We start from the raw sequence: 13,951 nt of genomic DNA, 5'->3' as shown, positions 1-13,951 counted from the left end.
AGCTGATTAAATTACGGTCTGTGGGCAAGAACGGGGACTGGGAGCCTAGTGCTGTGCTGTGCAGGGAGGCAGTGATAACATAGAATTCCATACAGGGTATGATTTATTTCGAGGTTTTGGAAACAGGAAGTTTACAGATGATTTCTAGGCACCCGAGACTACTATTGCCTTTAGATGATTGATGAAGCAAGTTATGCTGCTGTTGTGAAATCCTGTGATAAGCACTGGCTCCATTTGCATTTCTTAGTGATAGAGATGCATAAACATGTCTGTAGTGCAAACTCCTAGGGAAAGCAGGTCCTGCAGGCAAGCTGCAGACCCAGGGAGAGCAGCTTGTTCTTATAGTCAGGCTGCTTTGCAGGATTTTAAACGCAGCACAGAGAATTAGAGGAAGAACGTTTCTTAGAGGGTTTTAGCATTTCCCCTCTTGCAAAGTGCACGGAACAGAGAAAAAGGGAATCAAATGGCACCTTTTGCAAACCTCACAGAGCTTGGATTTAATTTTGCAGCTTTGGTTAAAGTTTCATGGTTCTTTTCTCTGGAATGGATCCTGTCTTCCGAAAACAGAATGGAAGGATTTACCCATGGGATGATTTAACTTTCTGGTTTGCTTCCTCTCTGTCACAAGATTTCCCAAGTACATTACACAAAAACTCTTTGTACCGAAGGGTCTGGGTGGGGCACTACACTTGGTAGTTGCTGTGCAACTTTATGATATGTCATTAGGAGACTTGGAAAGCTGTATGTGCACTCTGGGAAAAGACTGATTTAAAATCCTCTGTTGGCTTGAGGTTGTGCTTCCTTCTCCCATGAAAGAAAGCCAGGTCCTGTGTCTCACACAGCCTCTGTCGGCTCCCCTCGGAGTCGACAAGAGTTGTGTTTGTCTGAGAGCAGAATTAGTGGTGGCTCCTGAAGTCAGTATTTCCTCGGAAAGAAACTGCAGCTGACAAATGTTGTTATTGCATGATAATTTACACTCTGCAAACCACTCATCAAGAGAACCATAAAACCCAAAACTTCCTGCGCAGATATTTTGCTCAAGGGCTAAAATATTGATTGTTTGAGAAAACAGAGGTTCTATTGAGTAAATGTCTCTGGCTTTCGCTGTTATGCCCACGTCTTAACTGCTAGTGAGCATGTGGCAGGAGGGGAGCACCCTCGCTCAGACAGATGAGAGCAAATCCTGCAGGTTTTCCAGGCACTGATTTGTTCTGCTTAATGCAAAGTCAGTTCAGAGCTAACCTGAGTTGGCATCTCCAGGAGCTACCCCTGCTCCTCCTGCTAACTGGGAGGTTGATCCTGCTTCCAGCATTTGCAAAACCAGCCCTGCTGCTCCCCAGCACTGGTGTTATTACAAGAAATCTGTTTTGGGGTGGGTTGTGTGGTTATACTTACTGTTATGCTGCTTCTTTTGCAGAAGTCCAGGCTGTTCTCCTCTCTGACATGCTCGTGTTCCTTCAGGAGAAGGACCAGAAGTATGTTTTTGCCTCACTGGTAAGACTTCGACCTCTTCTCCTTCTTCCTTTTCTATGTGAGAGACTCGTGATGTGTGTTGTGCAGCACAGCCAGCCATTTGTCTGCTAAACAACTCACTTTTCTTGCTCGCAACATTTTTGTTTGCTGAGCAGACTCCATTCTTTCTGACAGGAAAACATGTCTTCATGCCCCACCTCCCCGTTGTGCAGTGCCTTGGCACAGCTGATAATTGGCCTTGAAAAGCTGCCTGTCACTCGATACACTTGTGCTTTTCAGTTTGTGCACATAGAAGCAGTGGTTGGGGCGGGAGGGGGCAAGGAGATAATGCAAACATTGTAAAAATGAACCTTAGCAGAAGGAGATGTCCTAATACATTGTGGGCTGCTGTGGGGGATGGTGAGGTGAAGTGCAAATGCAGTAAATTCAACAGAACAGCTGGAAAATAAACGTCAGAGAAATATATTTGCAATGCACAAGAGCAAAAACACTAGCGTTTGAGGGCAGGCCCCTGAAAAGGGCTGGGCACACTGACCTGCTAAAGAAAACCTAGTGCCTAATGGAGTCTGTTGGGCTGTACCTTCCAGGCATGGTCTAGACTGGCTAAACCTTGTGACCTTTCCACTCTTTGAGCATTTTGAAAGCTGTTAATTTGTTATTGCAATTCCACCAACCCTCTGCACGGGCTCAGTGCCCTACACGGGAGAAGCTGATTTGCACACAAGTCCTGCTAGTGGACCTCTACCAAATCACCCCACTTGTAGCAGCTGGTAAAGTGCACAAAGGGGCTGACTCGTGTGCAGATGACACAGCAGCAAAGGGACGTTGTAACCCAGCAGGCTGATTACACAAATGCCATAACACACAGTGAACAGCATCTTACACACGAGTTCTCACACAGGAGTCAGCTGTGAGCTTCTGAGAACAGCCGAGGTTTCGTGGCATTTGAAAACAAGATGTTATTCTATCCTAGAGAGAGATCATGAAGATACTGTGTGTGAAGCAGGCACTAGCAAGCTGCACCAAGTGTAAGGAGCTGTGATATTACTGACAGGGAGAGCGTGGGCAGGAGGAAGTGAGATCAGAGCAAAATATGGTAGAGTTTATAAAACCACAAAGTCAATTCAAAAATTAATTCTTTGTTGAAATGGAATGAGGTGAAATTGCTTTTCCTGCAGAACTGTCAGAGGAAAGCAAACCCTTCCCTGTTGTTTGACCCCATTAAAATAGTTTATTTTTTTTAATTAACCAATAGGTTCAGAAAATGTTTACAGCCTGAAAGATGTAGTGCTATGGTTTATTGGGACCTTTTCAATGCTAGTTTACACTTGGAAAGTAGCACTGTTCACCCTCCTCACCCATTTCTTTCCATCTGAAGGACCAGAAATCCACTGTGATCTCTCTGAAGAAGTTAATAGTACGGGAAGTGGCTCACGAAGAGAAGGGTTTGTTCCTGATCAGCATGGGCGGAAAAGATCCCGAAATGGTGGAAGTCCATGCCAGCTCCAAAGAAGAACGTAACGGCTGGATACAGATAATTCAGGACACAATGAACACCATGTAAGCTACCCAGCTGTTCTTGGGAGGCAGGTGGTGCACATGGTTGTGTTCCTGTGATAATCAAGCCTATCCCTGTCTCTTGTCCAGGGATAGAGATGAAGATGAAGGAGTCCCTTGTGAGTCTGAGTTCGAAAAGAAATTGTCTGATGCAAAAGTGAGAGGACTGAAAGGTAAAATCCTGCCTGGGACAGAACTGGGGAGTGGTTTTGGAAAAATGTACAGGAATTTTTGATTTGGGTTTTGTGGTTGAACTACAATATTTTTCAAATGAGTGAAAGCCGTACATCCAGCAAATAATTGTAATCCTGGTTTGTGGCTCACCTTCCCTGCATTATTTTTGTTCTGAGCCTGCTGGGTGCCAGTACTGTGCATGGATTGTGCAGGGCATTGTCATACTGTGTCAGAGTATGTGCTGCCAAACCCAGCACATACTGTCAGGTTCCACTAGATGGGGCCAGTATCTCAGGAATCGCTCAGGTTTCCTTGACGAAGCTTTTATTTTTTGTCTTCATCTCTTGTTTTCTGTTCACCCCCACAGAACAACTTCAGCAGAAGGATAAGCAGATCCTGCTCTTGCTGGAGGAGAAGACAAAGATCTTCCGGGACATGGCAGACAGTTCTGTGCAGGAGGAGATGCCAGGCTCCAGGCTGCTCTTCAGAGCCAACACAGAAGAGGCTCCAAAAGGAGAGGCCATTATGAAAACAGCAATAAATGAAGGTGAGCCAGTCAGGTGACATGTAAATTACAGTAACCAACAGACCCCTCAGCTTCAGTGAAAGTGTCAGTTCTCAAGCACTAGTCTTGCAGGGGAAGTCTTCTCTTTGTCAGAATAACAGCACAGATGAGGAGATAATGCTACTCACGATATTGTCTCAGGGACAGGTCATGAGGATCAGGAAAGGAAGCAGATGAGTGTTGAAAGAAGGCAGAAAAATCAGCACAGAGAACAACCATGCATTGAACCTGCTTTGGGGTCAGGAGCAGCACAATATTTATCCTTGGCTGAAATTTGGACCGTCCAGGCTTTTTGCTGTGCTTCAGTCTCAGCAAGATGTGAGAGTGGGGCTTGGGTTCCAGCAGGCACTTGTGATGCCTGCAAGGGACAGTCAAGTCCATCGACAAAAGCAAGGGTAGATGGAAACTCAGTCAGCTTTCCAGTGTGATTTTTGAAGAGGCTAAAAATTATTAGATGCTGTTGTCAGAGCATATCAGGTTGCCTGGAGGAAGAGAGGGAGGTGTAAGCTGTGCAGAGCTCCAGGAATTGGAGTTAATGGTCAGGCAGACTGAGTTTTTGCAGGGGCAATGCGTACTGTTCATACCATTGTCACAGAAACACAGGCTCTTGGTCCAGCAAAGTATGTGAATTTCTGACCTGAGCTCAAGCAGTGATGAAAATAGCTCAGAAGCCTGAGGTGGCCTTTAACAAAGACATTGTTGCTTTTTTATCAGTCGAACTGCTGCAAGACCTGGTGAACAGGAGCCTGGGCACTGCCCTTGGACAGCAGGTCAGCAGCACTGCCATGGAACAGGAAGGAGGAGTTGGCCCCGTCTCTCTTCCTAGAAGGGCAGAAACTTTTGGAGGATTTGACAGTCATCAGATGAACGCTTCCAAGGGTGAGTAGTTACGTGTGTGCACACCAGAATTTGTTCCTAGTACATGTCATCATATCCTCTTGCTTCAGAAGGACTTCAGCTGGTGATTTGGGTTTCACAGCTCCTCTCCAATAATAGTCGATAGATTAAATCACAGATTAGGAGAAAAGTCTACGTACAGGTAGAATGATGGTAGCTGAAGACCTGTGGCTAAACAAGGATTAAACATCTGAACTCTTCACTTCTTTCTCTCTGTGTTCTAACTCATCCGTACTCTTATACTTATGTGCCACATGGAAACGTTTGTCTTCTCAATAAATTAGTTTCTTCGTGTTATTATTGTAGTATCTACAGCTCTGTTCTTTGTTCTTCACTTATCTTCCAGCAGGAGCCTGGTGCTGTTGCATTTGCAAATGGATGAGGATATTGCTGAATCAAACACCTTCTCCCCTGTCTCTGCTCTCTATGCATTTGTTTTCCACCTACAACTGCATGTGTTATTCCTGCAATTAAGTCTCTCCCAAAGAAATGTGTGACTATTTATTTCAGCTACATAGTTGGCTGCTTCCCAATGCTCTCTTTCTTTGCCCAAGTCATCAGAAACTTCCCTGTCTTCAGATTCCTTTCTCTGTGGTCTCGCTCACACTCCCAATACAACCAGTTTTGCTGTGCTGGTGTCTGTCTCAGCACTGGGATCGTTGGACCTTGTCTGACCTCCTGCATTAAAGGAGCAGTGTTAGCTCCAGACAGTCAGACATGAGAAATATGTAGAGGCTTTCCCAGCTCTATTGGAAAGCTGCAAAGCCCTTCACAGGCCTTGTCATCATAATGACAAATGTATTCACACCGGAGGGGTTTGTTTAGGGTTGTGCCTCTCTGTTGCAATGATGAATGGGGCAACCTCAGGCTGTTCATTCCCCAGCTCTAGGTTTTCTGTAGAAATACCCTCTTTTGAATTAGATTGTAATTCAGTAGTTGTAGGGTCTTGGGAGATTTGGGGAAAAGAATGCAGGGCCTGTTTGTTCAGCTGAAGACCAGGAGGTATGAAACCTGGCATTCACCTCCAGTTCTTCTGTTCACAACCTGTGAAACCTCGGGCAAAGCTTATAACCTGACTCCCCTTCGTTCTCCCCTCCAGCAAAGCAGAAGGGAGGTGTTTCCTCCTGCAAAGAGGTGGAAGGTCCCAGGATGTGGCGCAGGAGAGAAGGTCTGTTAGGAGGACTTGAGGGTCAGCCTTTAATAGCAAAGCCTGCCTGGGGGGTGGGGGGTGAGAGGGCCTTTGCACTAGGTATGGTGCCTTTCACATTGTGCAGATTCAGGTGTATGTAAAGTTGTTTATCATTAAAACAGTGGCAGTTGGAAGGTTACCACTGCAGGTGTGGGTTTTCCCCATGGGCTGCATCTCAACTGGCAAGAGGAGTACGGGAATCTTGGCAAGAGCTAGAGGATGGAAGGTCTGTGCCACTCCTTTGCCACCCCTGAGCAGAAGGGCAGCACAGGGGGAGGGTTACAGCCCTCCTGTCCCCACAGGTCAGTTCAGTCCTGCTTGGGAGCACTGATATGAGTCTTCCAGGGGGAAGTTAGAAAGAGAAGTCCAGGTTTCCTTTAAAGATCCAGGTTTCTGATAACTAAGGTTAATGGTAAATGGCTGGCATAGAATTACACAGGGTGTCACAGAGCAGTACCTGACCCAGATGTAAATTAACTTGCACAAGAGAGGCATTGAAACTATACCTGCAATAATATACCCTGATATGATTCTGTTATCATCCTCCATCTGCTCTTACTCTGCCTCATGTCTTCTCAGCAAGTATTCTGTGGTAGTAGATGGCAGTGCAGGGGCTAGAAAGAGCACCAATTGATAGCAGTGTGCCGAAATTATCAGCACGTTCTCTGAAACCAAAGTCAATCTTAATCTAAATTCACATCCACTTTTTCTGGTAGTGCTGACGTGTTCCGCATATTTAAGGAGCAAATGCATTTAGTTAAAGTGTCAGTAGCTCTGTGTCCCCTTTTCTGAAACATGTGTTTCCTGTATTAAATTTCTCAGACTTTAGCAAGTTCATCCATGGTTTAGGATGTTGAATAACCAGTGTCAGTGCTGGCTTCTTCCTTTAGGTGGAGCGAAAGATGAAGGCGATGACGCTCAGGACCTTCGAAGAACAGAATCAGACAGCATTTTAAAGAAGGTACAGCTTGGTTTATCTATCTGCTAGCACTGAGTTCAGGTTGCAAGAAAGTGACAATTCTAGTCTTGAAAAATGCCTAAATTTCTTGAGAATTACATATGTCCTAGTAAGTTAAAAATAAAATAAAATTGGAAGTATGCAACTAAAACCACTTCGCTGTAGCTAAAATCCTGACTTGAAAACTATTGCAAATCACTTTTATTCCTCAGTGGCACAAGTTATCTACCATCTGTCTGCAGAACAGCCAAAGCATGTGTTTAATTATGCATCATTATTGAAATGATAAGGTCAACTATAACCTTGCACCTATTCTTGCTGCAGATCAATCTATCACATAACTACAAAATGTTACCTAATTAATATTTTATTGTATATGATTTTAACTTGCCTAAAAAACAGTGTGTGAATTCTCCCAGAATGAAAGGTGTGGGGGGGTGTTTAATGGGTACGTCATTAGTTCAGCTAATTACATTTGCCGTGATTTCTCATTGTCCTCATATTAAATTTGTGATTTTATCATAGGGTGGAAATGCTAATCTGATGTTCATGTTGAAAAGGAATAATGAGGTAAGAATTGATTCCGTTGCTCAGCTGTTTCCTTCCTTTAAGTGGGAAGAGAATTTGTCTCAATAGGTGATAATGTAGAAGAAAACACATTTCATTTGCTGAAGCGCATCTAGACTTTTAAATACATTAAGCTGAACCCACTGTGTCATTTATTTGTTTAACCTTGAATGTTCAGACAGGGAATTCACTGATTGTCATCTGCTTGCCAGCAGGATGATATGTGCTGATTATAGGCAGCAAGGGTTAATTACCACCAGGATGCACAGGGCTGTATTTATTGTGCATCTGCAGACAGAGAGAGTTTAATTTTATGTTGCAGGTGCAGTGAATTGGGGCAATTAGATTTCTATTCTCCCTTTGATACACATTCATAACTTCCAATTAGCATTAATGGCACAATAAGAAGCAGCTCTCTTAATACTGGCTATCACATCACTACTGCAAATACTGCAGTGGTTTTTCTTCTTAAAATAATTGTAGGATATGAGAGATTCAGAGAAAATTTTAGCTAGGCTAAATTTGGGGATAGGGCATCAGTCCAAAGTAGGTTGCTTTGTGTTGATTCACAAGGTGTTTGCATTTACCTGTATTTTTGGAGAGCCTCCAAGAACACACCTGCTGCTCTTGTGTACCTGCTGTAGTGCAGCTTTTCTGTCTAATGGCAGTAGGACTTGTAGGGGTCAGCTGATGGAGAACAGTACAAATAGTCCACATTCATTTTAAGATTTCTAGGGTTTTTTTTACCCCTTGAAGTTCTTTTCCTGAAATTTTTAAGTGAATTGTTGGGTTTCATCCCAATTACTCTGCTTGTTCTTGAGCAAGCTGATGCTGTGGTAAATGGTTTGCAGTGACAAACTGGGACTTCTCATGAAGCCTGTGCCACTAGGTACTTCTGCAGATGTTTCTTCACCTGCTGCACTGACAGCTAGGGAAAGGAGGGAGGTGATGCCAGGCACCTCTGGGAGATGTCCAAGGGATGTATTGGTGTACTGGGGGACGATGCAGTCATTGCAGGAGAAGAGTGAGGAAAAGGAAGGTACAGAGGGATGGCTGTACAGCTTGTCAGACCACAGTGGGTCACAGAGGGAAGGAGGGTGCTGTACACCTGCCCCAGCACCCAGGGAGATCTAATAGCAACGCTTTTGTTTTCTCGCAGCAGGTCCTCCAAACCATTACCAGCCTCCATAAGTTGCTCAGTGCTTTGCAGGTAGGCTTAGCCCTTCATCCTGCTTCTGCTTGCTGCTTGCCCGAACTGCCAGTCATGTTTCACCCCTGTCTGCCCTTCTCCTCTGCCTGTCACATCCCTGCATGGCTGGATACTCCACAGCAGCGTGCTGGGAATGTTGGAATGAGCTGCTGCCTAAGGGAACCAGTGCTCACCTGAGTTTGGGAAGCTGCTGAGGGAGATGCTTTTCAGCATCCTCTGGTAGCCCAGCTGTAAGGCAGCAATGCTGCGCTGTGAGTGTGGTGGGAGATGAAGGGGTTCAGTACAGCACCCTGGGGTTTTCAGGGATGGGCCTCTCCTCAGGATGCTGTAGTGATTTCTGTGCCTGCTCTCCCAGGGCGTCGTGCTGCAGCAGGACACTTACATTGAGGACCAGAAGCTTGCTCTGAGTGAGAGGGCTCTGACCCGAAGCTTCTTCCGGCCGACCTCGCTGCTGGAGCAGGAGAAGCAGCGCAACCTGGAGAAGCAGCGCCAGGAGTTGGCCAACCTGAAGAAGCAGCAGACACAGCACCAGGAGGAGAGGCGGAGGAGAGAGAAGGAATGGGAAGTCCGGGAGAAGGAACTGGCAGAGCAGGAGGCCCAACTGACCCAGCGTGAGGAGCAGGTCCAGAGAAGGTGGCAGGAGCTGGAGCGGGAACGAGAGGAGCTGCAGATGAAGAAGGCTGCCTACCAGCTCGACCTGGAGAGGCTTCGCACGGCACAGAAGCAGCTGGAGAGGGAGAAGGTGCAACTCAAGCAGGATATGGAGCGATTATCTCAAATGCGGCAGGAGCCTGACCACAACCAGGTAAATGATGCCAAGGGCCAGGCTCCTGGGGAAGCAGAGTCCTGCAGGGAGCTCCCAGCCAGCTCCTGGGCCAGCTGCATGCCTGCAGGGATAGACTGGTGCCAGCCTAGCCCTAGACACGCGGGGCCTGGTATTTCAAACTGTCTCTTTCCTTGCATGTGATGTGCAGAGCTGTGTTTCTTGCACCCCTGTGTTTCTTGCACCTCAGCTGCTGAGGCACTGCCAGTGTTGGTGCAACGTGGTGTATTTGGGGTGCCTGGCCAGTGCTGAGCAGCAGGGGGCTACAACAGCCTGAGTTCTGCCCACTTCTGTGTGCCATACGTTGAGGGATGGCAGAGAGGAGGTGGCTCGCTCCCAGAGAAGATGTCCTAGGCAATCTCAGAAGGCTGATCCTGCCTGACATTGACCTTCACCCTGTGAGACCTGAGCTCTGGAGCGCAGTCAGGCAAAGGAGACGTCCTTTGGAAACAGCCAGAGCGTTGTGGGTTACCTGCACCCTCCAGTTGTCACAAAAGCCCCTTGTGAGGCTGATAACTGCAGGACAGGGCTGTTTGCATGCTGACATCCATCTGCAAAAGCATTCTCAATATCTAGCAAAGAGATGGGCATTGCCCCTGTCCTGGAGAGACTGGGCACCTGCAGTCCAGTTGTGGCTCAGTGAGCAAAGGTCCCTGGCTCTGCTGAAAGAGCCTTCTGGTGCCTGGCTGCCCACAAGCACAAAGAGAGCCCCCACACAGATCCTACTCTGTGCATTTTTCAGCAAGCTGGGGTTTATTTCTTTATAGCTGTGCAGCAGTCTGGGGGAGGAGAGCAAGCATCGTTGGCAAAACACGGGCTGAATTTCATCCTTAAGCCTGTTGATCATTTGTTTGTTTGTAACTCACTGATTCTGACTGTAATTAGCTTAGAGCTGCAGCAAAATTAGTTTATAAATGTTGGATTGCCAAATGGAAATGATTTTGGGTGCCTGAATGGACTAATTTTGGAGCAGTGAGCTCTGAAAAGCTAATCACCAGAGGAGGGCCTGCTCCCTCCCACCCAGTTCCTGATCAAGCCAGAAGTTTTCTGAGCAGCCAGTGAAGCTGTTCCAGCATCAAGCACACGTAGACATGTGAGGGGCATGGATGCTGTGGGAGGGGCTGAGAAGTAAAATGCCTGCAAGGCTTAGGGGATTTAGGAGAAGGAAACACCTTTTCGAGGCAGGTATCTTACTGACATTGCAGAGCTATTAATAGAGGGTTCAGTGAGGCTTTGTTGGGCTGTTGTTTTGATCTTCCCTTTGAATGTGCAAGCTCAATTACATCCTGAGACAGCCGTTAGGAGAAAAAAAAAAAAATTGGGAAAAATGTTTTTGCTTTCATCTTTTGCTTGGGAAGGCTTCCTTTGACACATGCTGCTCTGGTGTGCTGGCATTCCCCTCCCAGAGAAGCACACTGTTCCTTGGCCTCCTGCCACCATCTGTGTGTGCAAACGATGCAGGGTGAGTCTCGGTTGTGAGATCTTAGGGAATATTTGCCCTTGGCTTGTTGATACATAGCATAGTACATGTAGGAGCAAAAGATGGTGGAGTGTTACTCTTTATATGCATCGTTTTTTCGTCTTAAACTGAGAGGGCTTTTCTCTCTTTGCTTTACCTGGATGGAGACAATGTTTTAGCTGGTGAATGGGCTGGATGTTCACAAGAACAATCTCTGTCTCTATGAGTGGTCTGGGACACCTTTCCTATCCAGGTTCTCTGTTGCCTCTTTCATAAAACACTCTTCCTTTATAGGTTTCAAATCTACATGAGAAACTCACAAGAGTCTCCTCCCAGTCCAGCATCGATGAATCCTCCAAGCAGAAGAGCCCTTCCCTTCCTAAACAAGGGCACTTTGATGCAGAACTGTCTGTCTCCCCCAAAAGGAACAGTCTTTCAAGGACACACAAAGAGAAAAGCACTTTCCATTTGCTTAGCACAACAAACCAGACTAACAAGGCAGCTGAGGAACAGACTCAGATGCCTACTCGCCTCTTCAGTTTAGCCAAACCAAAGGAGAAGAAGGAAAAGAAGAAAAAGGGCAGAGGACATCGGTCCCAACAGTCTGGTGAGTGTCAGGGGAGGTCACAGGTGTGTTTTCAGGTTGGTGAGCTGGCTGTTTTCCTTCAGCCAGAGAACTTGTGGAAGCACAAAATCTAGCTTTAAATGTGGATGGTAGCATAGAGATGGAGAAGATCATCTGTGACAAGTGGAGTTCCCAGCTTGAAGTGATGATCTGTGGGCTTTTCTGCCTGTTCCACAGTCCCTGGGGTTGTCAGAGGGACACACTCTCCTCATTGCTTCTCCCCTTCCCCATCCCATCCTGAACAGCTTCCACGGGCTGGATTCTCTGTTTTATTTTTCAGCGTGCTCTGCATCAAGGAGGAAAATGTCCTGCTCTGGTGTCTGTGCTTTCAGGAGCTGCTGCTGGGGTGCTCCTGGCTGTTGCAGCTCCTGAGGCATTGATGTCTTCTTTAGCTCCGTGGTAGTTTGGAAGTGATAGCCACAACCCTTCTGGTGGCCTCTCCCTTCCCCTCAAGCTGGTCTATCTTACCTCTTGATCTGAAAAAAAAAAAAAAAAAAAAAATGCAGTTTTTTTCTCTGGTAGTTTTGCATCCCCTTAGGACTCAGATCTGCGCCTCAAACCTCTGACCCACATGAAATTTGATCACATGCCCTCAGTTGACCAGTTTTATCCATGTTAACTCACTGATGCTTTCCAACTTGTGCACAGGGAAGCTCACCCATTACGAGGTGTGATTTCATGGTTGCTCAGGGAACTGAACATCTCTTAAGGAGTCCAGTGGATTTGGCAGACAGCGGGGTTTCTGTGCACGTGGAGTCCCGCTCTGCCTGCTCTGCGCCTGTGTTCCCATAGTGATTCCCACCTGTTGTTTTTTGTGCTGCAGATTCTCACTCGTCAGAAGCACCTCCAGAGGGTGAGGAGATCTTCTGCTGAGCACAGACTGCTCCTGTCTGTGGCCACTCGTGGCATTGGCACCGTGGACATCTCCCTGCCTGTTACACAGCACGTGGCTGGTGCCTGCGCTGGACAAGCATCTGGAGGTTTTAAATAAAACGTGTTATGAAGTCTGTTAAGTGGTGGATAAGGGCCTCTCTCCTGTGGTTTTGCGTGAATTCTCACCACAGAGGCTGAACTGCACAGCAAATAGTGCTATCTCTCTGTGCAAACCTTGGGTTAAATGAATCGGGATAGACATTTTCGGTCTCTTCTTACTGCTAAAGGATGAGAGAACATAGCCTTAAGGGGTCCGTGCCTTCCAATTCCCCTTTTCTGGGGAACATAACCAAAACCAAGCATTTAGCAAAAGATTAGGACTCTGCAAATGGTGCGTACACACTGGCATATATAGATATACTGTATATATACATATATGTATCTATGTATCCACTGGGATGTGCTTACAGCCAAGGTCAGCCCATGGGGATAGATGATACCTGATGACTTTCAGGGTGCGTGTAGATATTAAATATCTTGCCCTTACTGCTCCGATTGTAACGCCAGTGACCCGCATGCCCCCTTGGTGTTCATGCTTTCAGAAGAACATCGGGAAGCAGTAACAGCGTTAAAAAACAACAACTCAGAGGAAAAAAAAAAAAAAACAACAAAATTTAAAGTCATTCTGAAAGATTTCCATGGGGCAGAGGATTCAAATGTCAAATTGTTTCCAGAGCCAAGTAGAATATCTTTGTGTATATTTAAAATGGTGCAGAAAAGAGAAATTTGGTAGGCTGGCAAGGCAATCCCAGGGAGCCAGAACAGACCGTGTTCAAGTTGGAACGACTCTAAACATTTTTACACATAATCACTTTGAGCTCCAGCTCATTCCTTCCTGAAGCAAAGATTATCTTTTTTGCTGGAAGAGTTCTCCTGTTGCATTTGACATCCCCATACAAGCCTAATGACTTCCAGGGGGGATGGCTAAAAATCTGCTTTTAGGGACCTTTGTTCTGTTATTTGTATTTTTCTTAGCCCACTTTTTGTGTTAACATCGGGCTTCTGTTTCCCTGGATTTTGTCAGCTTCCCTTGCTCCTTTCTAAGGCAGAATGACACAACAGCAGTCTCTCAGAGCACTTCAGTGAGACAATATGGGTCAGGGGCCTGTGTGCTACGAGCAGAGCCAACTCCAGAGATGGCTCCCATCCCTATGGCTGTACAATACCATGCACTTAGTAACCATTTCTGGGGAGAAAAATGTTCTCATGGACAAAACCACTGTGGGACAGTCCAAAAGTCCAGCGTGGCAGGTCTTTCTAGGGTGAAAGTGTCTGTGCGTCCCTGTGTTGTCATCAGCAGAAGGGGAAGGTCCGAGGGCAGCTCTCCCTGTGCCAACTGAGGTGTTTGTACAGCTGTTGAATACAGGGATGTGTTCAGCAGGGGAAGAGAAATGCAGAGAGCCACACTGTTCTCCAAAATTATTATTCTTCCAAACCTTCTCAGGAGAACTAACCCAAATGGATTTGTCAATGGTTACAAGATGCCACCAGCTTCAAAATAGCTCAAAGGTTTGCTCAGAG

At 46.3% G+C, this 13,951-nt stretch overlaps 1 protein-coding gene across 6 annotated transcripts in view; it reads left to right on the top strand.

The window, feature by feature from the left end:
• Window positions 1-12,510, top strand: part of AKAP13 (A-kinase anchoring protein 13) — a 208,124-nt gene extending 195,614 nt beyond the window's left edge. For 4 of the 6 annotated variants that reach the window (XM_027719858.2, XM_027719853.2, XM_027719852.2 and 1 more), the window contains 12 exons: window positions 1,418-1,494; window positions 2,852-3,033; window positions 3,121-3,203; window positions 3,572-3,751; window positions 4,484-4,648; window positions 5,766-5,834; window positions 6,746-6,816; window positions 7,339-7,383; window positions 8,540-8,590; window positions 8,946-9,395; window positions 11,167-11,479; window positions 12,321-12,510. In XM_027719858.2, the coding sequence (XP_027575659.2) occupies window positions 1,418-1,494; window positions 2,852-3,033; window positions 3,121-3,203; window positions 3,572-3,751; window positions 4,484-4,648; window positions 5,766-5,834; window positions 6,746-6,816; window positions 7,339-7,383; window positions 8,540-8,590; window positions 8,946-9,395; window positions 11,167-11,479; window positions 12,321-12,370 (1,736 nt within the window). In that variant the 3' untranslated portion in view covers window positions 12,371-12,510. The remainder of the gene's footprint in view (window positions 1-1,417; window positions 1,495-2,851; window positions 3,034-3,120; window positions 3,204-3,571; window positions 3,752-4,483; window positions 4,649-5,765; window positions 5,835-6,745; window positions 6,817-7,338; window positions 7,384-8,539; window positions 8,591-8,945; window positions 9,396-11,166; window positions 11,480-12,320) is intronic. The other 2 variants (XM_039385922.1, XM_039385921.1) reach the window with 1 other exon arrangement.
• Window positions 12,511-13,951: the final 1,441 nt, after the last annotated feature.

The sequence above is a fragment of the Pipra filicauda genome, unplaced genomic scaffold, assembly GCF_003945595.2.
Source record: "Pipra filicauda isolate LSUMZ 115617 unplaced genomic scaffold, ASM394559v2 scaffold44_size3831614_pilon, whole genome shotgun sequence".
Lineage (NCBI taxonomy): Eukaryota > Metazoa > Chordata > Aves > Passeriformes > Pipridae > Pipra > Pipra filicauda.
Note: the sequence above shows the minus strand (reverse complement) of the source record. Positions and strands in the feature narration are given on the sequence as shown.